General features: G+C 36.0%; 2 protein-coding genes and 1 long non-coding RNA gene across 4 annotated transcripts in view; 2 read left to right on the top strand and 1 right to left on the bottom strand.

Annotated features, from left to right (window-relative positions):
• The window catches only part of LOC139982036 (EF-hand calcium-binding domain-containing protein 4B-like), a 43,994-nt gene extending 23,982 nt beyond the window's left edge, over window positions 1-20,012 (top strand). For both annotated transcript variants that reach the window (XM_071994537.1, XM_071994536.1), the window contains 10 exons: window positions 1,341-1,456; window positions 6,683-6,754; window positions 7,291-7,345; window positions 9,154-9,242; window positions 14,587-15,045; window positions 15,522-15,615; window positions 16,714-16,846; window positions 17,478-17,674; window positions 18,256-18,357; window positions 18,898-20,012. In XM_071994537.1, the coding sequence (XP_071850638.1) occupies window positions 1,341-1,456; window positions 6,683-6,754; window positions 7,291-7,345; window positions 9,154-9,242; window positions 14,587-15,045; window positions 15,522-15,615; window positions 16,714-16,846; window positions 17,478-17,674; window positions 18,256-18,357; window positions 18,898-19,065 (1,485 nt within the window). In that variant the 3' untranslated portion in view covers window positions 19,066-20,012. The remainder of the gene's footprint in view (window positions 1-1,340; window positions 1,457-6,682; window positions 6,755-7,290; window positions 7,346-9,153; window positions 9,243-14,586; window positions 15,046-15,521; window positions 15,616-16,713; window positions 16,847-17,477; window positions 17,675-18,255; window positions 18,358-18,897) is intronic.
• On the top strand, window positions 1,488-5,630 carry LOC139982039 (uncharacterized). The gene is made up of 2 exons (XR_011797959.1): window positions 1,488-3,487; window positions 3,521-5,630. It is a non-coding gene; the product is annotated as an uncharacterized lncRNA (long non-coding RNA).
• A 154-nt stretch (window positions 20,013-20,166) lies between the features above and the next one.
• Window positions 20,167-23,583, bottom strand: LOC139982038 (uncharacterized). The gene has a single exon (XM_071994539.1). It carries the CDS (start codon window positions 21,461-21,463, stop codon window positions 20,735-20,737), a length of 729 nt encoding a protein of 242 aa, XP_071850640.1. The 5' UTR covers window positions 21,464-23,583; the 3' UTR covers window positions 20,167-20,734.
• Window positions 23,584-24,049: the final 466 nt, after the last annotated feature.

Below are 24,049 nucleotides of genomic sequence, written 5' to 3'. Positions count from 1 at the left end.
TTGGGTTGTCTTGTTGAAGTAAATACAATGCTTTGATATAAACCTTTCACTTGATTGAAGAAATGGATCAGAAAAAAAGGACATTTGATGTCAGTGTCCACTTTCTGTCAGTAAGATCAGCAGAAAAAAAGGGACATTTGATGTCAGTGTCCACTTTCTGTCGGTAAGATAGCAGGAAAAAAGGACATTTGATGTCAGTGTCCACTTTCTGTTGGTAAGATCAGCAGAAAAAAAGGACATTTGATGTCAATGTCCACTTCCTGTCAGTAATATCAACAGAAAAAAAGGACATTTGATGTCAGTGTCCACTTCCTGTCAGTAATATCAACAGAAAAAAAGGACATTTGATGTCAGTGTCCACTTCCTGTCAGTAAGATAGCAGGAAAAAAGGACATATGATGTCAATGTCCACCTCCTGTCAGTAAGATCAGCAGGAAAAAAGTGAGGGCTTACTGTACAAAGAGCTTTTCCTACAAGATAAACAGACTTAGTTGCCAAGTGAGCTAATGTCTGTCTTCCTAATCATAACTTACAATATTTAGACACAGAGAGACAGCCAGTTAAATTGGACAAGTCAGCAATGAATAGAGCAAAAATGGACACAACAAAAAATATAGGATTTCCTTTGTTGTGTTCTTAGTTTGTTTTTATTTCAAGTGAGCTAATGTCTGTCTTCCTAATCATAACTTACAATATGTAGACACAGAGAGACAGCCAGTTAAATTGGACAAGTCAGCAATGAATAGAGCAAAAATGGACACAACAAAAAATATAGGATTTCCTTTGTTGTGTTCTTAGTTTGTTTTTATTTCAAGTGAGCTAATGTCTGTCTTCCTAATCATAACTTACAATATGTAGACACAGAGAGACAGCCAGTTAAATTGGACAAGTCAGCAATGAATAGAGCAAAAATGGACACAACAAAAAACATAGGATTTCCTTTGTTGTGTTCTTAGTTTGTTTTTATTTCAAGTGAGCTAATGTCTGTCTTCCTAATCATAATTTATGATAGGTAGACACAGAGGAACAGACAATTGAATTGGACAAATCAGCAATGAATAGAGCAAAAATGGACACAACAAACAGTAAACGATTTCATTTGTTGCTTTCTTAGTTTTTTGCTTGTTTCAGTAAGCCTCTGAAGAAGATCTGCTAGGAATCAAAATGTCAGCATGCCCTCTAACTTTTACACATGTACCTACACAGGCTTTTTGCAGTAGATTAGCAGTTTGCTAACAGTTTTCTTCTCTTAATATATGTAGTTCAAATCAAATGAAAATTGTCTGTGTTACGATTAACAAAAAGCTATGAGTACAGTGTTACATTTTGTGTCTCTACAGACTAACAATAAATTATTTGGGAAATTGGAGTTTGCCGAGAAAGATTTAGAGCAGACCAAGTCTTATCTGAGGTCTCTCCAGGATAAAGTAAAGGAAGAGAAGAGAGCCAGAGCAGAGTAAGTAACAAGAGAGGTTTAAGAGTAAGAGTAAGAGTAACTATAATTTAATTGATCCTTAAAAGGAAACTACAGTGCTCGCAAGGCATTAAAACATAAATCATAAATGAGAGGGCGTTGTGGTCAAGTGGTTAAGGCAGTGGACTTGTGATCTAAGGATTACAGGTTCGAGCCCTGGCCAGATCATTGCGTTGTGTCCTTGGGCAAGGCGCTTTATCTCCATTGCCTCTCTTCACCCAGGTGTATAAATTGGGACTTGCGAGGTGACTTGTAAATATAGTTGCATGCGCCAGTTTGTGGCTGCACCCTATGGGAAGTCCCCCATGGGACACGTGGCTGTGGTGCACTGTGGTGCCCCAGGATAGATTGTTTGAATTGTGCACACTTTGGTGTGTAGGTGTGACAAGTTACCAATGACCAGGGTTAAGTACAGCGCGGCGAGACTTTATTGTAAGTTGCGCTATATAAGAACTGAGAATTATGATTGTTAAGAGTAAGAAGTCAAACTAAAAAGAAACACAACATAAAAAACAAAAAAACGCTAAAGATGAGAGGCATATCTACCCAAGCCATCATCTCTAAAAGCTGTTATGATTTAGATCTGGGGTGGGCAACCTTCGGCCCGTGGGCCACATGCAGCCCGCCAGTGATTTTTTTGCGGCCTGTGAGATGTCTCAAGAGAAAGAAAAAAATTCAATCTATTTTACATCATCACAAAAACGAGCTAGCTGCTTAGAATTTATGGGCACTAATGATGCTGTCAGGTAGGCCTACTATCCCCATTAATTATCAACTGTACTGTATTGACATTATGTTTTTGTGAATACAGATTAAGTTCACACACGTATTGCTTGAAAGTCCTCAGAATCAAAGGTTTGAAATCAACAGCAGGTCGTTGGTTAGGTGCGGCCCAGTCAATTTTTCACTCCTTGTATCTGGCCCATTCATTCAAAAAGGTTGCTCACCCCTGATTTAGATAGTTGTAAGAGTCCCTCTGTCTTGCCCTGAAAGGAATACCAGGCAGCATATATTGCTGCCATTTTGTGATAAAAATTTGTCATTTTTACTCATTCCCAACTCTCTTATCACCTTTTCTAGAATCCCCCTCTTACATTATTCCACGTCATTGACTTTCTATCGTGTTACTGGATTAAAAAATCAATTTGTTGTAATTTTTATCTCAATACATTACATGTATAGAGATATTGTAACAGTAAGTGGGACTTTCTCTTCTCTTAAAAATTTTTCAGCGTCTTCAAACAAAGTTCTTTTTCTCTGGAATTTCCAGAGCAAGAATATATCATATAGACCAACAAAAGTTACCATTTTTTATTCCAGAATTGTATCTCATTCTGTGACTTTTTCACCGATTTATGTCCAAATCGGGCCAATTTGGACTGAAAACACACTTTGTCACACCTGTTTTGCACACGCTCCAAAACTTATGTTTTATGAAAGAGAATAGAATAGAACTGTCTTTCAACAGTGGTATCGTCTAAGATAGGGTCCTATGTATTATATATTTTATTAAAATTTTAAACTTCCATTTGTTGTTTACAGGTAGGTATTAATAAGAATTTTACTACATGTATATGACATTTAATGGCTTTTATTTGCTTTATTTGATGTTTAAATGATTTTTCTTTCTTAAAACAACACTGAGCTGCCGCCCCTACTTTTAGTAAAAAGGTCCGTTTTTGATGATTAAGCCCCGCCCCCAAGTCTGTTTTGTAGCAGATTGGCTATGACTCATAACAGCTACATGTTAGATATACGAAAATGGCTACCCTCGCGAACAATTTTCTTTTCTGTAGTTAGGTACGCGAGGTGTTAGTGTATTGCATGCTAATTACATTCTGTACTGCTGAATTCTACGTAACATCCATTTAAGGATAGTACTGGTGTAGTGTTCAACCGATTAACCTAATCGGAATCGGTACGAATATTGCATAATCGGTACATAATCGGTATCGGTAAAAATTACGTGGAATACCAGTTATGTCATACCGATTATTCAAAAACATATGGAAGGTGAAAATATCATTATTCAAAAACATATGGAAGTTGAAAATATCAACTGATGAATTAGGTTTGTTCTTTTACTACGAAATATTAAAAAAAGGCACCCCCTATACGTCTTTCACAGTGTATACTTTCATCAAATTAGGCTGCCAGGGTCGCCGATTTTGCTTCCTTCGTGGTTATTGGCTGCATATTTCTTGGCACAGTAAGCATAGCAGCAATAGCAATTTCGCGAATTCAGGAATGTGCTGGACAGGGTAGGAAATAAGCGGGGGCAACGGGCGATTCGCCCTCGCAAGTGCTAAAAAGCCCTCCTAAAGCACAATTACGAGTGCGAAAAAGAAAAATGAAATAAAAAAAAATCGCCCTCTTTATATCAGGTGTCTGTGTAAAATTAATTGTGACATGCGTTTGCTTTAGCTAGGAATTGCAGTTGCATCGCGAATCGCGCAAACAGTTTTCTCACCCCGCATCAAAATTTGAAGCAGTGCGAGAGGGTCGCGCACAATCACCGGGAACTTCCCGTGGTAAATTACGGCCTGCAGTACCAGCGAAAATAACCTAAAATCCTCACAAATCTCCGACCACATAGTAGCCTTACTTCACACTAAATCAACTGCATGGAAATCTAAACTTGACATCTGTTTATTCGCTCTAGTTGTGTCGCAAATAAAAACTAAAAATATCCACGGAAACTGCAATCTTCGACCACATGTTAGCCTAACAACCACACTAGGTCAATGGGAAATGTAGCCTAACCATCGGTTTGCAAAAAAAAAAAAAAAATTGCGTAGCTTAGTTTACAACTTTCAATTTGCTGGAAATCGGCATTTGTTTGGAAGGTAATGTAAGTGATATGTCTTATAGAGGGAATGTTATATTTTATATTGGAGTAGTTTCTAGTTGTTATTATTTCTTTACATCAATCTGGTATTACATTTTAGAGTAATTTTAAACAAGTTACGATGGTACAATTTGCTTTTCAGTTTGATTGGCCTAAGCTTGCACATTCTAATTGAACCTGAATGGAGTTATATAGGTAACGAATAGGTATGTTTAACTTCAAGTTCGTAACATTTCTATTTGTTCTAAACGGTATAATACTGAAAATAAGTACAAAATATTGTCGGAATGAAGGCAATATGTCATTAAAATTTACACTTTGGTAAAGATTGCAGATGGATGGTTTGTCTGAGATACTTTTTGAGATGGATATTTTGAGTAACTATTCGTAGCCCATTTCAAGCCATTAACAGGTGACATTTACGTCGAGGTGGTTAGGCCATTCGCTTAGCACAGTGCTGACTAGGTAGGATGTCATATCTCCGTATTTTGGAAATTTAAAAAAAAAAAATTTCTTTCCGAGAAACTCCAGAGGTAATTTGGTACATACAAAATGGTACCTTAGAGCCTTGTATAACAACGAAGCAAAAGGAAACTGGGGAAAATCACAACAATTGTTTCTGTCAAACTTTATTACCGATTTCGTATAAACGGGATATTTTCTCATTTTCAAATAATCGGAATCGGTACGATTATGAAAAAATAATCAGTAATCGGTATTTTCTGTTATGCATAATCGGTTGAACACTATAATGGTGTTCAGGTAGCTTTTCAGAGCAAGGGCCATGATAAGTTTGTTTGATTGCCCTTCATGTATTTTGTATAATTACGTATACACATTCTTGTATTTCTGAAGGCTATTTACTGTAGGCCTAGTGCAATTTAAAAAAAAAAAAAATATATATATATATATATATATATATATATAGGCCACTAGGCCTATTAGGCTTTCAGTGATAGCCACATTAGCATTGTACTGGTGTTCAGACAGCTTTTCCTAGGAAGGACCAGGGTAAGTTTGTTTGATGGGTACGTATAAAAGAGGAGCCGGCCATAGCATCACAACTTTGATAAGACAATAAAAATTGTATAAGGTTATGTTTTATTTATAAGGATATAGGCCTAAGATGTATAAGGTTATAAGAAGTATGTTTAGCTTTCTTTTGAACCTGTAATGTTTGACATCAAATGTACAAAGAATTAAAATAAAATAACAAAATGAAGAGGAACTGAGGTGGCTATTAGGGGAAGAGGAGGCCACCCATCACTTGCATATAAAAACTTGTAATCTTCTTTTACATTATTTTTTCCAAGTCATAAATCCATGAAATCTTCATGTCCGAAAAATTGAGATGGAAAAACGTGGGTTGTTTTGATATCTAGAAGTGGACACAGTTTTGATGGTAGTCACCACTACAGTCTACATTAACATACAGTAGGTCAATAGGCCTAGCTCTCAAGGCAGGCATCAAGAATATGGTCGAGTTGTTCGCCTCTTCTAATTTGGCTGTTGTCATTGACATCAAACTATATGACCAAAAAGTCCAACAGAGACTGACCTAAGATGAAGGATACCACATGAAAAACAAGTTCTTAAATATTCTATGACATTACTAAACCTTGCAACGTCGTTCTTTCGACTAACAGGCAATGAGCGCTAAAGGCAAGACTAGCAGGATAAAGTGTAACCTGCAGAGACTATTCGTGGCAAAGTAGCAAAAATGCAAGTTATATATTTGTTGTACCATGATTGATAATTGTAGAGACAGAGCAAAGATTTGAAATTAGGAATCAAAATTAAAACTTCCAGTATTGAGATACTGCATCATTGATGCTCTTGTTAAATTTTGGTATATGAAAGTGTGAGAACAAACAAGTACATAAGCTCCCAGGGATTAATTTAATCCATGGACTATTACCAGATGGTTGTAGAGGCCTTAAAGGAGCTTACAGAATCAATGAAATATATTCCATAATATTACTAGACAATTCCTCAACCAGCACTTAATTCTGCTTCTAAACATTTACTAAGTTAAACATAATCACAGGTTCTTTTGATTGTGATGTCCAGTTCAGATTTTCATAAAAGTTTTTTTAATTATTTATAATCTGTTTTAATTTAAATATTATAATTTAATTTCTACCACAAAACTGATTAATATGACTACGGTCTCCTAACTTTAACATGTATCATTCAGATGGTTGAGCACAGGACTTGTCTCTGTGTTCAATCTTTCAAATTCTACTTTTTTTTCTTGCACTCCATTTCAAATCACAATTGCTTCTCTTTGGGTGTGGCATGTGTTTCTATATTGCATGAAACCAAATCATTGTTTTAACTATTCTCATGAATGTTTTCAGTGCTTCTCTTCGAGTTACGAGAGGGATCGCAGAGGAGAGAGCAAGTCTATGTAAACAACTCAGTTTATTGAAGTAAGTGCTTCAGATGGTCATCATTGGCTTGTTTCTACCCTTAAAACAGCTGTGTCTGTGTGGAAGTTTTTTCTTCTCTCTTTTTGCCAAAAAGTACAGTCCCATGGTCAATCATTAGCAGAATGTAATTCCCTTTGTAGCAATCAATACGTTATACAAATATCATACTGAAGCATATTAAAAATTGCTTCAGGTTTTACAAGATGTCCCTAGTTGGTCCAGCATTATTTGTGTGGACAATTACTTTGACATGCAATGTCTGTAATTGTTATCTTTATTACATTTCTTCATATCTTGATATTTTGTCAGTTTGTTATATAAACCATGGTAATGTCTAGTTTCTTGATATAAGCCACAGTGTTACAAGTGAGGAAAGAGATCATTAAAATAGAAAAGTAAATAAATTGTTGGATATATAGGTGTGAGGTAGTTTGTCATGTAAGTTTCATACTCAACTTTGTCAACACGATGAACAGTTTTCAAACTTGTTGCATTTGTGTTAATATCTTCTCATGATCTTTTGTTTTGGTCTTTAGAGATATGAATAAAAAACTCGTAGATGAAAGAGATGCTGTAAGGATGGAAAGAGAGGTGAGTCATTCAATAAAACCACTTGTAGCAAACAGCTCTCTTTGGCTGGATCAAGCATGAAGGGCCTCAATTAATCATAATAATAATAATCAGCAGTGAAATTAAGACGACGCTTAACCTACTGCAAATGTGGGGGAAATCCGCAAGGGTTTATGGATTACAACTTACACGTCGGGTGGCTTCCAATTCAACATTTTTACCTCAAATTTGGAATCTTATCAATTTAGAAAGTCATTTCAGATGGAAAAACCGTAGATTGCTCTTGGATAAAAAAACCCACCTTACTAGAACCCGGTCGGGTGTCAAACCAGGAACCTCCCGATTGCTAAGCCTAATTGCTTCAAATGCCACAGACTTTATTTACTCGGCCACAGCACCATAATGATTGTATCTTTTCGGCCTTCCAAGGAAATGTAGCCAAGTGTTGATTCAGTAGTCTCCCTGCCACCTCTCTTTTTGCATTGGTGTTGGTTTGGGATACTAAATCCAGCAAATTAATGCAGTTCGTTTTGACCTAAATCAAGCAATGTTTATTTCAAATAATAACAAAATAGTTACAAATTTGACAATTTTGGCAGATGAATAAATGCTTCAAAGAAAGAAAATGTAGGAACACTAAAGATAAGAAAGACAACAGTTGGTTAGAAAAGAAAAAAAGGAAGATAAAAGGATAAAACATCAGCAAGCTTGAATTGTTTTTGCATTGTAAAGTTACCCTCATGTATCAGAAGTGATCAGCTGTCCATTGTGCAATTAATCGCAAGAAATCAAATTAAAGTTGTTAATTGACTTCATTAAGCAATGATTCAATTCCAAAAAATAACAAAGAAATAAAATATTTGAAAATTTTGGTCAATGAACTAAATTAGAAGGAAAGAAAAATAAGAATATAAGACTTCAAACAGCAAACAGTTGTTCAGAAAAGAAACCAGAAAAGAAGAAAAAACATCCCAAGTGTGCTTGAATTGGTCCTTCATTGTAAAGTGCCCTTATGTATCATGAGTGATTGGTTCTTCAGTTAGCAAACAATCGCAAGAGGTCAATGGCACTAGCAAATATGTTACATGGGAAAGTTAGCAACGTTTCCCAAAGGTGGTTTTCCATTATTAAGTAACATATTATATTATACTATTATTATTATTAATATTATTATTAATATTATTATTATTATTATTATTATTATTATTATTATTATTATTATTGCTGTTGTTGTTGTTGTTGCTGCTGCTGCTGCTGCTGTTTAATAGCTATAGATACCTATCCATAATTTTCAATTCAGTGAATTTGATTAAGAATTATTATTAGTTTGAGAAACCAAATAAGATATTAGGATTATGATCTGCAATACTTTTAGCTGCTTTGAGTAATCTACTTTATATTGAAGATAGTTGTTCACAAAAATCCACCACTTTAAAGTTTAGGCTGTTCAGCTAGATGATCATGCTAGAATATCTACTTCTAAAACCCTTCTATTGACAATTCATCAATCTAGTCACTACATAGAATTCTCTGTAAAGCTTGGAACAACTTAATTATTTTTTTGCTATTTGTCAACTATTTATAATTGAATCTATAGATTGATGAAAACATGGATAATAGAAATCATATTGAGTTTACATGTCTCACAAAAATCCATCACTTTAAAGTTTCACTAGATGATCATGCTACAATATGTACTTTCTGAAACCCCTGTGTTGATAATTCATCAATCTAGTCAATAAATATAATTTTCTGTAAAGCTTGGAAAAACTTGTTTTCCCTTCATTTTTGGGGTATTTTGTCAACTTTCTTTTTTTTTGAATCTACAGATTGAGGAACACACAGATAACAGAAATCCATTGATCAAACAGGGCTCGGTGATGTCTGATTACTTTGACCCAGCTAATGATCATCAGAGGTCAGTTTGAAGTATATTTCTAAGCTGATCATGTTTGCATGGCTGTCTCCTATGAATTGCTTTCCAAAGTGTCTGTCTTTTTTCTGAGAGCATGGAATGTTATCTTCTGTGAAAGTGTCAAATATTTTTGAATGGCTTGATTCAAATCTTGCATCTTTGGTGAAAGTGACATAGTTTTACAATACCAATCCAAAATACAGCATAATAAAGTACAGTAAGCACACTGTATTCAGTGTTGATACTAATCTACCTCTGTGATGTAATAGTGTCTATATGGAATAGATTTGGGAAATATCCTTTTATGTGTGAATATTGCAAGAATGGGTCGAAGTATTAGAAACAGTTATACAGTTTACAAACACAAAATGTAGCTTTAGTGTAACATACCCCATACAGCATGAATAAACCTGTGTGATATGACATGGACTAGATTTAGGGATATCCTATTACAGTATGTGTGAGTATTACAAGAACAGGTCAGAGTAAGACAAAGTTATAACCCCAACACAAAATGTAGCTTTAGTGTAGCATACCCCTTACAGCATTAATAAACTTGTGTGATATCATTGAATAGATTAAGGGGTATCCTATTTTGTGTGAATATTACAGGAATCGGTCAGAGTAAGACAAACAACCCCACACAAAATAGAAATACTTGACCAGATTTGCAAATAAAATGGCAAATCCTGTTTATTTTTCATTTTAATCTGTGACCTCTAAAGCACTTATGTTTTACAATCAATAAATGTCCATATTTACAATCTCAATTCAGTATTTATTAAAAAGTTTAAAGTTCTGATATATAAGCTACTTTGCATTTCTGGTTGTTGACTTTTATTTTCTTTTTGTTTTGTTTTACACCCCTTCATCTACACAAATTCCTCTTTCAATTTATTCCTTATCCTTCAACAATCTTTGTACATTACTGTACTTGTACATTATAACCTTAATGAAAATATACTGTGGCTGGTAAATGTTCCCTTATATGTACTCTTACAGTATTTATCCAACTAAAACATAACCCTATCAATTTTACATGTTTTTTTTTTTTTTACCCTTTCGCTGTAATTCTATTTCTGTCTATTATCATTTATATAATCACATATTCTAGCTTGTTTAATAGCATAAGGAATGAAGGACTTCTTGGTATAGGCTTGATATTAAAGTTTATATGCAAACTCAAGTTGCTGTTTGTTTAAAGGGTATCAATGATGCCCTGCAAAAAGACATGGGAAAAAATGCAAATATACCTGAAAGAAAAATCTGAAAGAAGTGGTCCCTCAAAGGACTGTTAGTAGGCCAATAGATCTGTTAATCTTATCCTGATTAGTGCTTAGTATAGGTTTGGTAAAACTGATGTCCCAAACACAAATTACTGTTAGTTAAAAGTGTATCAAAAATGCCCTAAGAAAGACATAAAAAATAATGCAAAAAAACCCTGATAGAAAAACCTGAAAGAAACTATTCTCTGACTGTGAGAAGGCTAATATATCTTTTAACATACCCTGATAGTTCTTGGTATAGGTTTGATATTTATGTTGAAATACAAACACAAATTGCTGTCAATTTAAAGTGTATCAATAATTCCCTAAGAAAGATTTAATAAGAAAAAAGGAAAAAAAAAAAATTGTGAAAAAAATTTAATCCAATTTTTTTTTCCTCACAATTTTCAAAAAAAAGAAGACCAATCTATCTGTTACCATAGTGACCAGAAATTGTATTTTAGGAGGTTGGAAGTCTCTGTGTATCAACCAACTTAAATAAACTTTATGTGGACAATAATATTAAACTTCTAAAAGTCAATAATAAAATATGAGACCGTAGCCATCCCACCACCCCTCTCCCGCCTTCCCCGTTTCTTGCCTCCTGCCTTGTAAATACACACTTTATTACATATCTTGTCGTCTGCCTTGTAAATATGCTTTCTTACATTATATGATAACTCTTTTTCTTTGCATAAGGGCTTGGGTGCTAATCATGTTTCCTTTATTCTTCATTTAAATTCTTGACTTTCGCTTCCTGTACAAAAAAAAAGCATGTATGCACTTATATTTAACGATGCAACTCTATATAGACTCTTTATACGTACTGTATATATATATATAAAGCGGGAAGCCCGGATTCGAATCCCGGTGGAGGCTGGAAGTTTTTTCACTGTTCTGGATTTTCCAACTCATTACGATTTCAATTATATATATATATACTGTATATTTTATATATATATATATATATATATATATATATATATATATATTTATCATCAGGTTTGGGCTGGAATGCTCAACAGGCAATGTGCTGCCAAGCTTGTTACATATATAATACAGAAGTCAATGGTACAGATCCTTTTCTAGCTATGGATTTCTTTACTCCGTTCGAATTTGAGGTTTAAAACAGTTTTTAACCCTCTGCCACTATTTGCCATCTCATGCATTGGAGGAAGCAGCAGTTGGTGAAATCAAAGAACAAAATTAAAAGTAAACATGAAAAAAAAAAAAAAATTAAAATATAAAGTAATACTCTAATGCTGAGCTACTACCTGAAAATTCTAAAAGAAAAAAGATCAAAATAAAAAGGAAATGGTTTTTCTTATTTTTTTTCTGTCAGAATTTGAATTCATGCTAGTTTCTGTCTTTCACTTTACTATTTTCCTTTCTTTTCAATCCTTCAATCTTTCAATCTATCCTGTCCATTCTTCTTCACCACTCCTCTCTTGCACTCGCGCCGTCTCTGATGTTCTCCTGCAGGTCTCATCCTCATCCCAAACCTTAAGAATTCTTCATCTTTTGTCTGCTGATCACCAGGTGATTTTTAATTCAAGCTGTTTTATTTTTTAAATTTTATTCTGTTTTAGTTTTGTTTGAATATCATCATTTTCTCATGTTTTTCTCTTGGAGACTTTGAAGATGCTTTCTTGTCTTCTTGATACGGTTCTGATCTAATTGTAAAGCTCTGATCTGTTGGGCAGGGTGAGGGAAGGGAGGGGGAGGGGGAGGGCGGTGAGAGATAAAAGTTTTGATATACCAAAAAGCAAATTCCTTGGCAGTTGTCAAAATATGTCTCATATAAAATTGATTAACTGAAACTTAAAATACATTGAATTATTTTACAATTATAACAGCGCTGATGGTTGAAAGATATTTCAATAATGTAGTGGAGGATAGCTTATGTAAGAATGCTCCAGCCACCACCACCACCACCACCACCCCCCCCCAATGCAAGTAGGAAGTTGATTTTAGTCAGTTGACTTTTTAAGCACTGGCATTTTTTCTAAGCAAGTGGCTAAACTTATTAAATTCTAGACTTGATTGGCCGAGCAACTACTACAAACTGGCATACTACTTGCTGATCGCTGTCCGTTCAAAATTGTGCAAAAAAATATTTATATATAGGTATAGATATGATGAACCGTTCCACGTGTTGCATAGAAATAATAGTAGAAAAAATAAGGACAACAAGGAATGCCTTTAATCCAACCTAATATTAAGACTAGGTACAACATGCGTACAGACCCATTTCTCGATGCCGTACCATTCCAAGCCAGAAGAACGCAGGAGGGAATTACGTCTCATGAAATTGACCCAAACACGGTCTAGCATCCACTTTTTGTCCAACTGCAAAAGCTTGGATCTCATTCCTAGAGGACTTTGATTGAAGAACACAATTATCTACTGGACATGATTCTGAAGCCACTTCTATCTGTAGGATGGCGTCACAGAAACAATGCATCTGGCGCTCAAGACGCTTACAAGAAACAGAAAAGAATTTCTGAAAGTATTGAACAGGAGAAGAAATACCTCTCCCGGTCAATTACCGATCCAACGCAAATGACACAAGTTCATTCCAAGACCCAGTTCTTGGAGATCTCAGACGATGGAGATACTATTGTGCTACACAGTCTATAATTGATCCTCAGGAGTCATTGCGGGCACCCAACCCTCAATTGAACAAGTCTTCAAGCATAGTTAACCTGTCCGCACACACCCTCACAAAATCAGAAAGGGAAGGCCTTGACGAGGGGTTGTCATTTTGTCCTACCTAGGGACTTAATGACATTGAGCTATGTCAAGACACTATGTCATTCTGTCACAGAATCCGTCTAACGGAGTGGGCTAAAGATGTACCCCAGACAATACAATAGGTGATCAGCTACTAATCCAATCGAAACCAAAATCCAGATGGTTGACTCCACCGGAAGGACGTAACCACTACATCAACCCAACTACCCCCGCAAGGAGGACAAATCCATAGTATATTCTCCTCTTTTCTTCTAAAAACCAGGGAGGGAAACTTTCTCACAGTGTTCATATCTCAAATTCCTATGTTCCATTTCCGAGAAGAATATATACAATCTCGTCCTAACCTCAATAAATTGCAGCACACGGCACTCCAAACTGTGAAGAACAATATCGGCATTGTGGTGAAACCAGCTGACAAGGGAGGAGCCATTGTCATACAAGATCGCGACGACTACACATCGGAGGCACAAAGGCAACTAGGCAACGACACTGCAACAACTACCTGCAACTCAACTCAGACCCAACAGTAAACCATCAAAATGAACTTAACAGCATAATCTCAACCATTCCTGAACGGCTCTGCTAAACCATCGGACATCTCATACCCAAAGCTCCATCACCCGGTTGCTTCTATATGCTCCCCAAAATCCTCAAAATGAAGACAATACCTGGATCCTCTGAATCGACCGCCACCATGCACACCAATGACAAAGAGATACCACCCGGACGCGCTATTGTTTCTGGTAGAGGTACCCTCACTGAGGATATTTCTGGCTTCATCGATAGCCAGCTACAACCACTGATGTTTCGTCAAGGATACCACAGATTTTCTTTGGAAACTATCCACCCTACCCATCAGACTCCCGGCCCATACCTTACTTGTCACACTCGACGTATCTGCCCCTTACACCAATATTCCGCACGATGAGGGGGTGCGGGCATGTAAGAAATACTTATCTGAGGGCAACCACAACAACGCTGAGGAGATCGCCCTACATATAGACTTTATCCTCAGACACAACGTATTTGCGTTCATGGAAAAATTGTATATTCAGGATAAGGGGACAGCCATGGAGACAAAAATGGCCCCAGCGTACGCTAATCTATTTATGGCTAATTTTCAATCTAGATTTCTCGAAAGTTCTAATCTTCTACTACTCCTGTACCTACGTTACATTGATGATATCTTTGTTATGTGGTCACATGGGGAACAGTCTTTCGATGCGTTTGTATAACCTCAATCTATTTCAGCCCTCCATTAAATATATATATATATGTATATATATATATATATATATTATATATATGTCTCTGTTGGCCTTCCACAGCTTAAGTTCAGACATAAACGCCAACGCCGTGCCAGAAGATGAAGATGTGGAGTATGACTTTGAGTACGAACATTCCACGGGTGCCCTGCCGCCGATACGGGACAATTTCCCGACCCAGGGACGGGTATTGAATCGTAGCCAGTCCAGTACCTACCACGGTGGTAGCCCTGTCAATGGACATATGTTGCAGCAAGGAAATGGTGACCTGCTGGATCGGGGAGAACCCGATGATATGGGATTTAGATCCATGGACCCTCTATTTAATGGCACCCCTCTCTCGGAGGAACTTGCCCAGAGCCTGGATGCTGAATTAGAGGCGGCCCACCAAAACGGGCATTACGATGATACACCTTTGTCTCAATTGAGGCACCAGTGGTCAATGTCCACACAGAATGCTGATTCAGATGTTATGATGGAATCTGTGAGTGTTGATGTGGTTTTGAGAGGTCCAGGAGAAGGGTGAGTAACCTGCTTGGTGGGAGAGTTAGGGTAGGGTGGGCAGGTAGGTGACAGGAGTGAGGAGAATGGGACGGTAGAAGGGAAGGGGGTGGGGATGACAGATACTTGGAAGATGATAGCTTTTGGGGAAGGTTAGAGTGATACTTCACCTAAAACTAGTAGATCTGTCACATTCAACGTCCATCATCAACAATTATCATTATGTAAACCAGAATCTACAGAAACCGGCCACAAATTTTAAGTCTGCAATAAGAAAAAAATAAAAAAATGTGAAAAATATGTTGTAACGATTTCACAGTTTTACAGTTAGCAGTTCAACAACTTAAAAAAAAAATAACAAATCAATGAATGGAGGTAAATTAGTACAAACTACGAAACTTACAGCCAGGTAGTACTGAAAGAAATGAGATTGAACCTGAGAAGATTGGAAAGAATTATGAATGATTGAATTAATATTTAAGTTGGATCTTTGGCAGGGAGGAATCACCACTAGAAGATGATGGACACAAGTCTAAGCAGAGAAAAGTGAAGAAAGAAACAGAAGATTCGGTGGATGGTGGTGGACAAGAGGTAAAGCATTTAGTATGTTAGCTCTGCCTGTTGTTCTTCCTCCCTACCCCACCCTACCCCACCCTCCCCACTCTCCCCCCATCACCCAATTTACATACTCCCGTCCTCATGTAATCACAGAAAAAAAGTCATATAGTAGACAGGGATGTGCCCACACTGGGCGGCACTGGGCGGCCCCCGCCCAGCACGAAAAACTACCGCCCAGCACTGTCTTAAAAATCGTCAATCCCGCCCAGCACTATTTTCATCTAAAATCCTGACATTCCTAACAATATATTTCACCCCAAAAATTTAAATTGTTAGCAAAACTAATGTATGTGCTGAAAAAGCTACACAAGTGCCAGCATTTGGCATCCGAGCACCTTCAAAAATCAAAGGGGAGGGGCACACCTCCTCCCCTTAGACCCTCCCCCAGGACAGCGATCAGTATACCCGGCACTCAAGAAATCCTGGGCACATCCCTGAGTAGACCTTTGGTCAATGGTATTAGGAGTCATAGTTAATACTCTTCTCTATCATTTACCATCCATATGCTCCTCTTCAGTCCTACACCTCCCCCTTTTCCATCAAAGATTTATTTATTTCATATCTCTTATTTATGGCATTTATCAGACTTACCAATGTAAAATGAAATCTGGATCGCAGTAAATTTTTTATACATTAAAACCTTGGGTACTTATGAAAAACATACACTGTATATAACTTAAATGGATAAAGTGAAAAGTTGAGAGGACCATGAGCAAAATAATGCTTTAAGAATTATTACTCTCCATGTGGAAAGGGCATGGAAAGTTCTGCAAGGTCACTTCACTTTGGTTAAGAGGTACCTCAAGTTTTAAGAAACAGCAATGATTAAAGAATCATCGTAGATGAAACTTATTCCAAATACTGTTTACACAATCATATTTTCTCTTATGGAACTTTCTCGTGAGAAACAGATATGAACTCTTTTGAGGTTCTTCTGAGGGTTCTGGGCACGTTGAAAAATGGTGGAATCTCACAAGAATTCCTCGACATAATGATTCTCATAAAAGAATATACCGTACCACTACCGAAAGTCTTTTAAACTTGCTTTCATTTTCATTTTCTCTACCTCAGAAAACTTACCTCCTGAGGGACCCTCAGCGCCTGTACAAAGTAGTTTTTGTAGGTGATTCGTATGTGGGTAAAACATCCCTCATGCACAGGGTGTGCAATAATGCTTTTGTGGAAAGCTTCAACGCTACCATAGGTAAAGACAATATTATGATGCTGTTTTGGTTTCCTTCCTTTTACTGGTTTCTTATAATTTTACCCAATGTATCTTTGCAGCTCAGACAAAGTACACAGTAGATCGCTCACGAATCTTTTACTAAGATCATGTTTTACATCTGTTCCCTTTTGAAGTGTAAGCTGTATCACCTCACCTTGTATCTCACCTCACCTCATCTCACCTCATCTCACCTCACCTCACCTCACCTCACCTCACCTCACCTGTATCACCTCACCTCACCTTGACGTAACACTGTCACGGTCAGACAGTGACAGTCTCAATGGTAGCAGTCTGGGCTTGAGAGCAGATCAAGTCGTTCGGCTTTCTTTGTACCCTAGCTCTGTCTTGAGTGATTTTCCTTACAAAAAGTACCTTTTTTGTTTTTATTTCTTGTATTGTTTGGAAGGAGGATATTTTAGAAGAGGGGAGAAAGGGGTGCAGGGAGATTTGATGGGGTTAACAGAGGTACATGAAGGTAATACAAGATCCACTTATAAACAGTATTCCAAACTTGTCTGAGGACAAAATTCTATCGTAGAGAAACAAGACGTACGACGCAAAGCCATGAGATACATTTGACCAATCTTGTTCTTCTACCTTCCTGCATAAGGTGTCGACTTTCAAGTCAAGACAATGACGGTCAACGGTCATTCTGTGGCCATTCAACTCTGGGACACGGCCGGTCAGGAGAGATTCAGAAGCATCACCAGACATTACTTCAGGAAAGCTGATGCCGTCATCGTGGTCTTTGATCTGACTTCGGAGAAATCCTTTCTGAATGTCCGTAACTGGATGACTAACATCGAGGTACTAGCTTGATTTAAAGATCATACTTTATTGGCTCCAATTATAGCTGGTTATAGCTAGGAGAGTTTTGCGATTACGTAATCGACCTGCCACGGTCGTAAATCGACCTCTGGGCTCAACAATTAGTCTGCATAGCTTCTTAACACCATTAGGCTCTTTGTGTTATCACTGTGTGGAAATATGTTCACGTCTGCAGTGTAGTTAATCATACAGCGTTCACACAAAGACTCTCATACAAGAAAAAAAAGGGGCAGGCATTTAATTGGTGAAAAGAGGCCATTCTACGGCCAAGGCAGGTCGGTTACGTAATCTCAAGAAACTTTTCCATAATAGGGTGCTATGGTTGGGGTTTATAAAGCAGACCTTTAACACTCTTTGTTTTGGGGTTCTTGACCTCAGTTGCCATGGTTACCGCAAGGCTAATTTAACATCTTTGCAGTTTCCAGGAAATTATCGATTGTCAATTGTTACAGTAACGATGAATCAACCGGACTTTGTATGTTGGTTTGCATATGTAGGATTCATGTTCTTATTACAATTGTAGCAAACAAAATATGTTTAAATATATCTTTAATTTTCAGGAAGTTACTGACGAACATGTTGTCAAGGTCTTGGTTGGAAATAAGCTGGACCTGGAAGACTCACGACAAGTCCAAAAGAAATCAGCTGAGTCATTGGCCGCTGTGAGTAAATCAAATGAGTTTTGGTCTAAAATGTGATTTATCAACATTAATTATATCTTGTATAGTTGAATTGATCTAGCTTCATTGAATATCTTTGGTCTGTCATTTGATGTTCCAACATTAATGTTATCTTGTCTAGTTCTACAACATGTCTCCACACATCCCAAAGCACCCTTACTCATCTCTATGTGTTTTCATTTGCTGGTTGACACTCAACCGCCCCTCCCCCTCCACCCCCCCCCCCCAAAATGGTTCCATTTTAACTGTCAATTTAGTACTTGCAAGGCTACACATGCACTGAATTAATTAGTTTATGACTATGGGAGGGGGGGGGGGAAGGATGCCAGAATTATTACTTGGTAGGATTTATAAAAGAAAACTATCAAAGTATCATAAGGAATGTAAACTGCAAGAATTGTAGCAGAAGTGACCTTTGGTCCTGCAAGAAAAATAAGTCAACTGTTTTACAAATTTTATTTTGCTCAGGAATACTTTGAATTTCTATTAACAGACAACTAAACCTCCTTTCTTGTCCGACAGTCCTATCAATGTCTCTTCTACGAGGCCAGTGCCAAGAGCGGCGCCAACGTCACAGACTGTATCGAAGAATTAGCTCATCAACTCTTGGAGAAAGAAGATCGTGAGATGGAGGAGGCCCTCAAATTAATCAATGAAGTAGTCGCCAAAAAGAAGTGCTGCAGGTCGTAGCATTTGTAGCATTTTTCTTTCTTTCTTTAATAAAAATAACCAAAAATATTTAATGTAAATATCATTGGAAATTGTTTCTAAAAAATACTTCCATGTTCAAGTGAAGGAGATTCAACTGTGTAAATGCTCTTATTGTCTTGGTTTCCTTGTTTCAACAACAGTTGACCTAGTATTCACCCTCCCCCACCCCTCACCCCCGCTTTTTACAACATGTTTTTCAGTTTTTGTTGGTAAGAGTAACAGTTTTGGTACCAAGGGCATTTGATGTATCTAGGTGCATGAAATGCAGCCTGCTGACAACTTTCCTGCAGTTTGTGAGATTTCCAAATCCCTCTTTCAATTTTCAGACCATGAACTCAAAATTCTGATATCAAGGTTTTTTTGACAAGCTTGCAAAGAACTTCAAATTTGCCACATTAGTTTGTTGTACAAAAATATTCTGTAAAATTAAAGAACAAGTATACATTTTTTTATTTGATTTTCACTTTTTTGAAAAGTGAGCCATCAGTCTTAGTAAAATTCATTATTGAAGCCACATGAAAAGATGGTTTCTTTGTAATAAAACCACCCGGATTCTGTTGGACAACCAGATTTTCTGTTGCATGGACCTTAACAATAAAGATACACTTGAACAGATGTAGGGATATTGCTTAAAGGCAGTTTTGCTTGAGTTTACTTGTCTCAATGTCACATTACATTAAATTGAATACATGCTAGTCACTTCACAATTTCCAAAATTCAAATTAAACCGGTACATTTCTTTTAGTTCTCTCAAGCTGGTATATATATTAATGTTCACCCTGCCATGGCTTCATTTTTTGTCAACTATTGGACTCTCAAACCATATTTCATTTTTAATTATCTATTGCATAAACAATATGACTTTTGAGACATTTCTTGAATTGTTTCAGTAAATTGACATTATGTCCAAATTTTAACCTTGATAATATTTATGAAAGCGTTAATGATACTTAACGAGCCGTGCTGTCAATATTTATTTTCTTGAATTTTTAAACAGCTGGGGAGAGAGTTAAAAAGATTGTTGTATGTTCTTCTGATGGCATCAGCATTCCTTTGGTTTACTTGAGGCTCTCCAAGTAACCAGAAGTTACCCAAGTTATCAAAGGTTTATCCAAGTAACTAAAAGTTATCAATTTAACTAAGGTTATGCCAGGTTATCAGTGATTACTCAAGTTACTTGAGGTCATCTAATTCTCCAGCAGTTATCCATGTTATTTGGAGGTTACCCAAGTAATTTAAGGTTATATATCTTACTTAGGGTTACCAACGGTTACCAGCATTACTTGTTATTCAAGTTATCAGATGCTACTCACATAAATCAAGGTAACCCACATTACCAGTGGTTACTCAAGATACTAGAGGTTACCCCAAGTTACTTCAAGTAACGCCGTTTAACTCAGACCTTTGTCGGCCTTATAACTAATGTGGTTTTGTGATCCACATCGTACTTCTATTTTTATTTCCATGAGCTAAATTGGTTATCTACTCGTAATTATTCATGCCTCAACTTTCTTTAAGATCACTCGAACAATTATTGTTTATTATGTTATTTATGGTAATATCAAAATATAATATGTACAAAGCTAATAACATAGTGCTTTCAGTACTACTAACAGTTTTATGTGAAAATCTTGATTTGCACATCAACTTATTTTGTTTCCTCTTCTAAATATTCCACTTCTAAATAATATTCCTCTTCTAAATATTCCTCTTCTAAATAATATTCCTCTTCTAAATAATATTCCTCTTCTAAATATTCCTCTTCTAAATATTCCTCATCTAAATATTCCTCTTCTAAATATTCCTCTTCTAAATAATATTCCTCTTCTAAATAATATTCCTCTTCTAAATATTCCTCTTCTAAATAATATTCCTCTTCTAAATAATATTCCTCTCCTAAATATTCCTCTTCTAAATAATATTCCTCTTCTAAATAATATTCCTCTTCTAAGTAATATTCCTCTTCTAAATATTCCTCTTCTAAATAATATTCCTCTTCTAAATAATATTCCTCTTCTAAATAATATTCCTCTTCTAAATATTCCTCTTCTAAATAATATTCCTCTTCTAAATAATATTCCTCTTCTAAATAATATTCCTCTCCTAAATATTCCTCTTCTAAATATTCCTCTTCTAAATAATATTCCTCTCCTAAATATTCCTCTTCTAAATAATATTCCTCTTCTAAATAATATTCCTCTTCTAAATAATATTCCTCTTCTAAATATTCCTCTTCTAAATAATATTCCTCTTCTAAATAATATTCCTCTTCTAAATAATATTCCTCTCCTAAATATTCCTCTTCTAAATAATATTCCTCTTCTAAATAATATTCCTCTCCTAAATGTTCCTCTTCTAAATATTCGTGAATATTCATGTTTCTTGTCTTTTATTCCATATTTATTTCATCTAATGAACAGTCTTCTTGTCATACCATTTGGGACAATTTTTATTTCTATACTGTTCTTTCATATCCCGCTTTCAAAGCACTCGTACTGACAGTAGGAGCAGTGAACGTCATATTTCTATCAGATTAAAGTTAGGAACTATTCAACCTGTCCGTACAAGTGCTTTGAAGCATTATCTGAGAGTACAGTACAAAGTGGTTTAATCATTGTGAAATTGTCTCAACTGACCGGCCTTGTTTTGTTTCACTATATAAAGTCATCCAATGGTGTCTGTACATCTGGTCTCTATAAACTGATATCTTTATGTACATATTGACTTATGAGTTTATATTTTCTCTTTCTATTAGTTTAATATATTCCATCACTCTTTCAGGTCTGTCTTCCAGAATTTGCCACAATTTATCGTTGCTTTTGCTTTAAAAAAGTGAACAAGCAGTTAAATAAGTAATTACTTTCTTCTAATCAATTTTCTCTCTTCCAACATCATGCCTATTCTTTTACGTTTTGATGTAAATTCCTTCCAAAATCTCAAACCTAAGTACAATCAATGAGTCTTCCAAAAGGTGACAAAAGAAGTCTTCCAAAAGGTTGATTGTGTTTGGATTGGAATTTGGCTCCAGAGAGACCTGACAATTTTTTTTTTTATTGCCAACTTGCTGGCTTTGCCAAAGATTAATTTTTTCTGTTTGAAAATTACTTGTGTCAGATTTTCTCTCTGTGGATTATACTGGGCCAGTGTTCTCAGTACTGTTGTTAATTGATTTTTTATTGATTTGTTAAACTGGTAAAATATTATTTATTCAAATTTTTTTTTTGAACAGCCATTCATTATTACAGTTCATGTCAGTTCATGTATCCAACAGACGACTTATTCCTTCATGAGAAGAAAATTGGTCCCAGTGGAATGGCTGTCATTCATTTTTCCCTTTTAACAGCTGGGATTATTTTGTTTACTGAACATCCTTCCCCGCCCCTCTCCCCCAACCTTCCCTTCCCCCTCCTCCAACCCCCCCCCATTACCTCTTCCACCTTCCATCCTCCCAAATTTCTGCTGCATCCAACCTCAATCAAAAGTGAGAAAGAAACTGTTGTGTTTCTCATTGGTTGTATCATGTGCACAGAATGGGGGTGGGGTGGGGGGTGGGGGGGTAGGTAGCTCTCATACATCACCAGGTCAACTTGCAGTATTTGGAGCAAGCTCTCAGTAAAGGAGTCATGTGCTTGATTTTCTAATGAATTATAACCAACCAACACAAGTAATGGTGAATTTTGTCATTACGGACAAAATTTTGTCATTTCATTCATTGCTAATGTAATTTTCTGTTAAGTTTTTGTAAATGAAAGTCACATACAGAAATACTGACTGTGAAATAAAAAAAAAATAAAAAAATTGCACAAAAGCTTCTTTTGGCTGGGTATTCTATCTCAAGTGGTGAAAGTTCATGTCCGCTGTTTCTTGTCTCACGGTCTGTCAAATTTGTCTTTTGTAAAACGTGATATCACAGTCGCCTTCTTTCATCTAGTGTGGGATGCTCACGCATACTTTACCTGTTTGACGTCATACTTATTTCCACTGGTGCAAAATTTATCACAAATTTAGAAGATTGAAGTTAAGTAAGGAGTTAATATGTAGGTCGTTAACATCTCTCAAATGCCTTGGGATGGTATTTATTTTTCTTATTGAGTTAATATTAAATTATATATTCTGTAAATTTGTTACTTTGTTCCATTTATGTTTTGAAAACAGGTGAAAGTACTTCCAGCTTTGCTCATATGATGTCATCCTCTTCTTATTATTAAAATATAATTGTAAAATTTTATTTAACAAATAGCCATTTTATTTTCTCACTTTTCGTTTTTCGCTTTTTGTTTTTTGCCTCATGTATTTGCACAATTTATGTTGATGATACTTACTGCTAGAAGATCAATGAAATCAATTTGTATATATTATATCTATTCTTAAATTTTAATGTATTCAATACAAGTGCAATTAAACCTGGTCTCTCAGTTTCCCAACTCTTCCAAACAGGAAAATAAGAAACATGATCCTCCCATTCCAAATTATGAGATATATTGAAATAAATAAAATAATAGCATTATAAACTATGTGAGTCTATTTGGTCTTTTTGTTTTTTATTTCCTTGTGTTTTGTTTTCCATTACAATGTAAGTATGATCATGACAATTAAAGTGAGGTGACCATATCTCTACCCCAACCCCCTCCACCTTTGGTGACATCCCTTAGATCTCATGTAGCCCACCCACCAGGTAAAAATGTGCCTCCGAAATAGTCTTTGTACATGTCTTGAATATCCCCTCACTTTAAAATTGAAATTTTGACCCGGGTGAGGTTTTGTTGATAGAAACCACTTTTGGCAATTGTTATAAACTAAAGAGGTTTAATTCATCGATGACTCACAGATACAGGATATCCTGACAAACATTTCAAAGGCTGTAATGAAATGCAAACATATTTTTTTTGCATTTAGTGATAAAGTATGAGACTTCTTATTATCATCAAGCTTTTGGCATTTGGATTTTTAATCTTGAACAAAA

The sequence above is a fragment of the Apostichopus japonicus genome, chromosome 16 (assembly GCF_037975245.1).
Source record: "Apostichopus japonicus isolate 1M-3 chromosome 16, ASM3797524v1, whole genome shotgun sequence".
Lineage (NCBI taxonomy): Eukaryota > Metazoa > Echinodermata > Holothuroidea > Aspidochirotida > Stichopodidae > Apostichopus > Apostichopus japonicus.
The sequence above is the reverse complement of the archived record's forward strand: the minus strand, read 5'-3'. Positions and strand labels throughout refer to the sequence as shown.

Bases quoted from the DNA above. Each gene is read 5' to 3' on its own strand.
- LOC139982038 (XM_071994539.1), bottom strand. From the start codon at position 21,463: ATGAATATTCACGAATATTTAGAAGAGGAACATTTAGGAGAGGAATAT.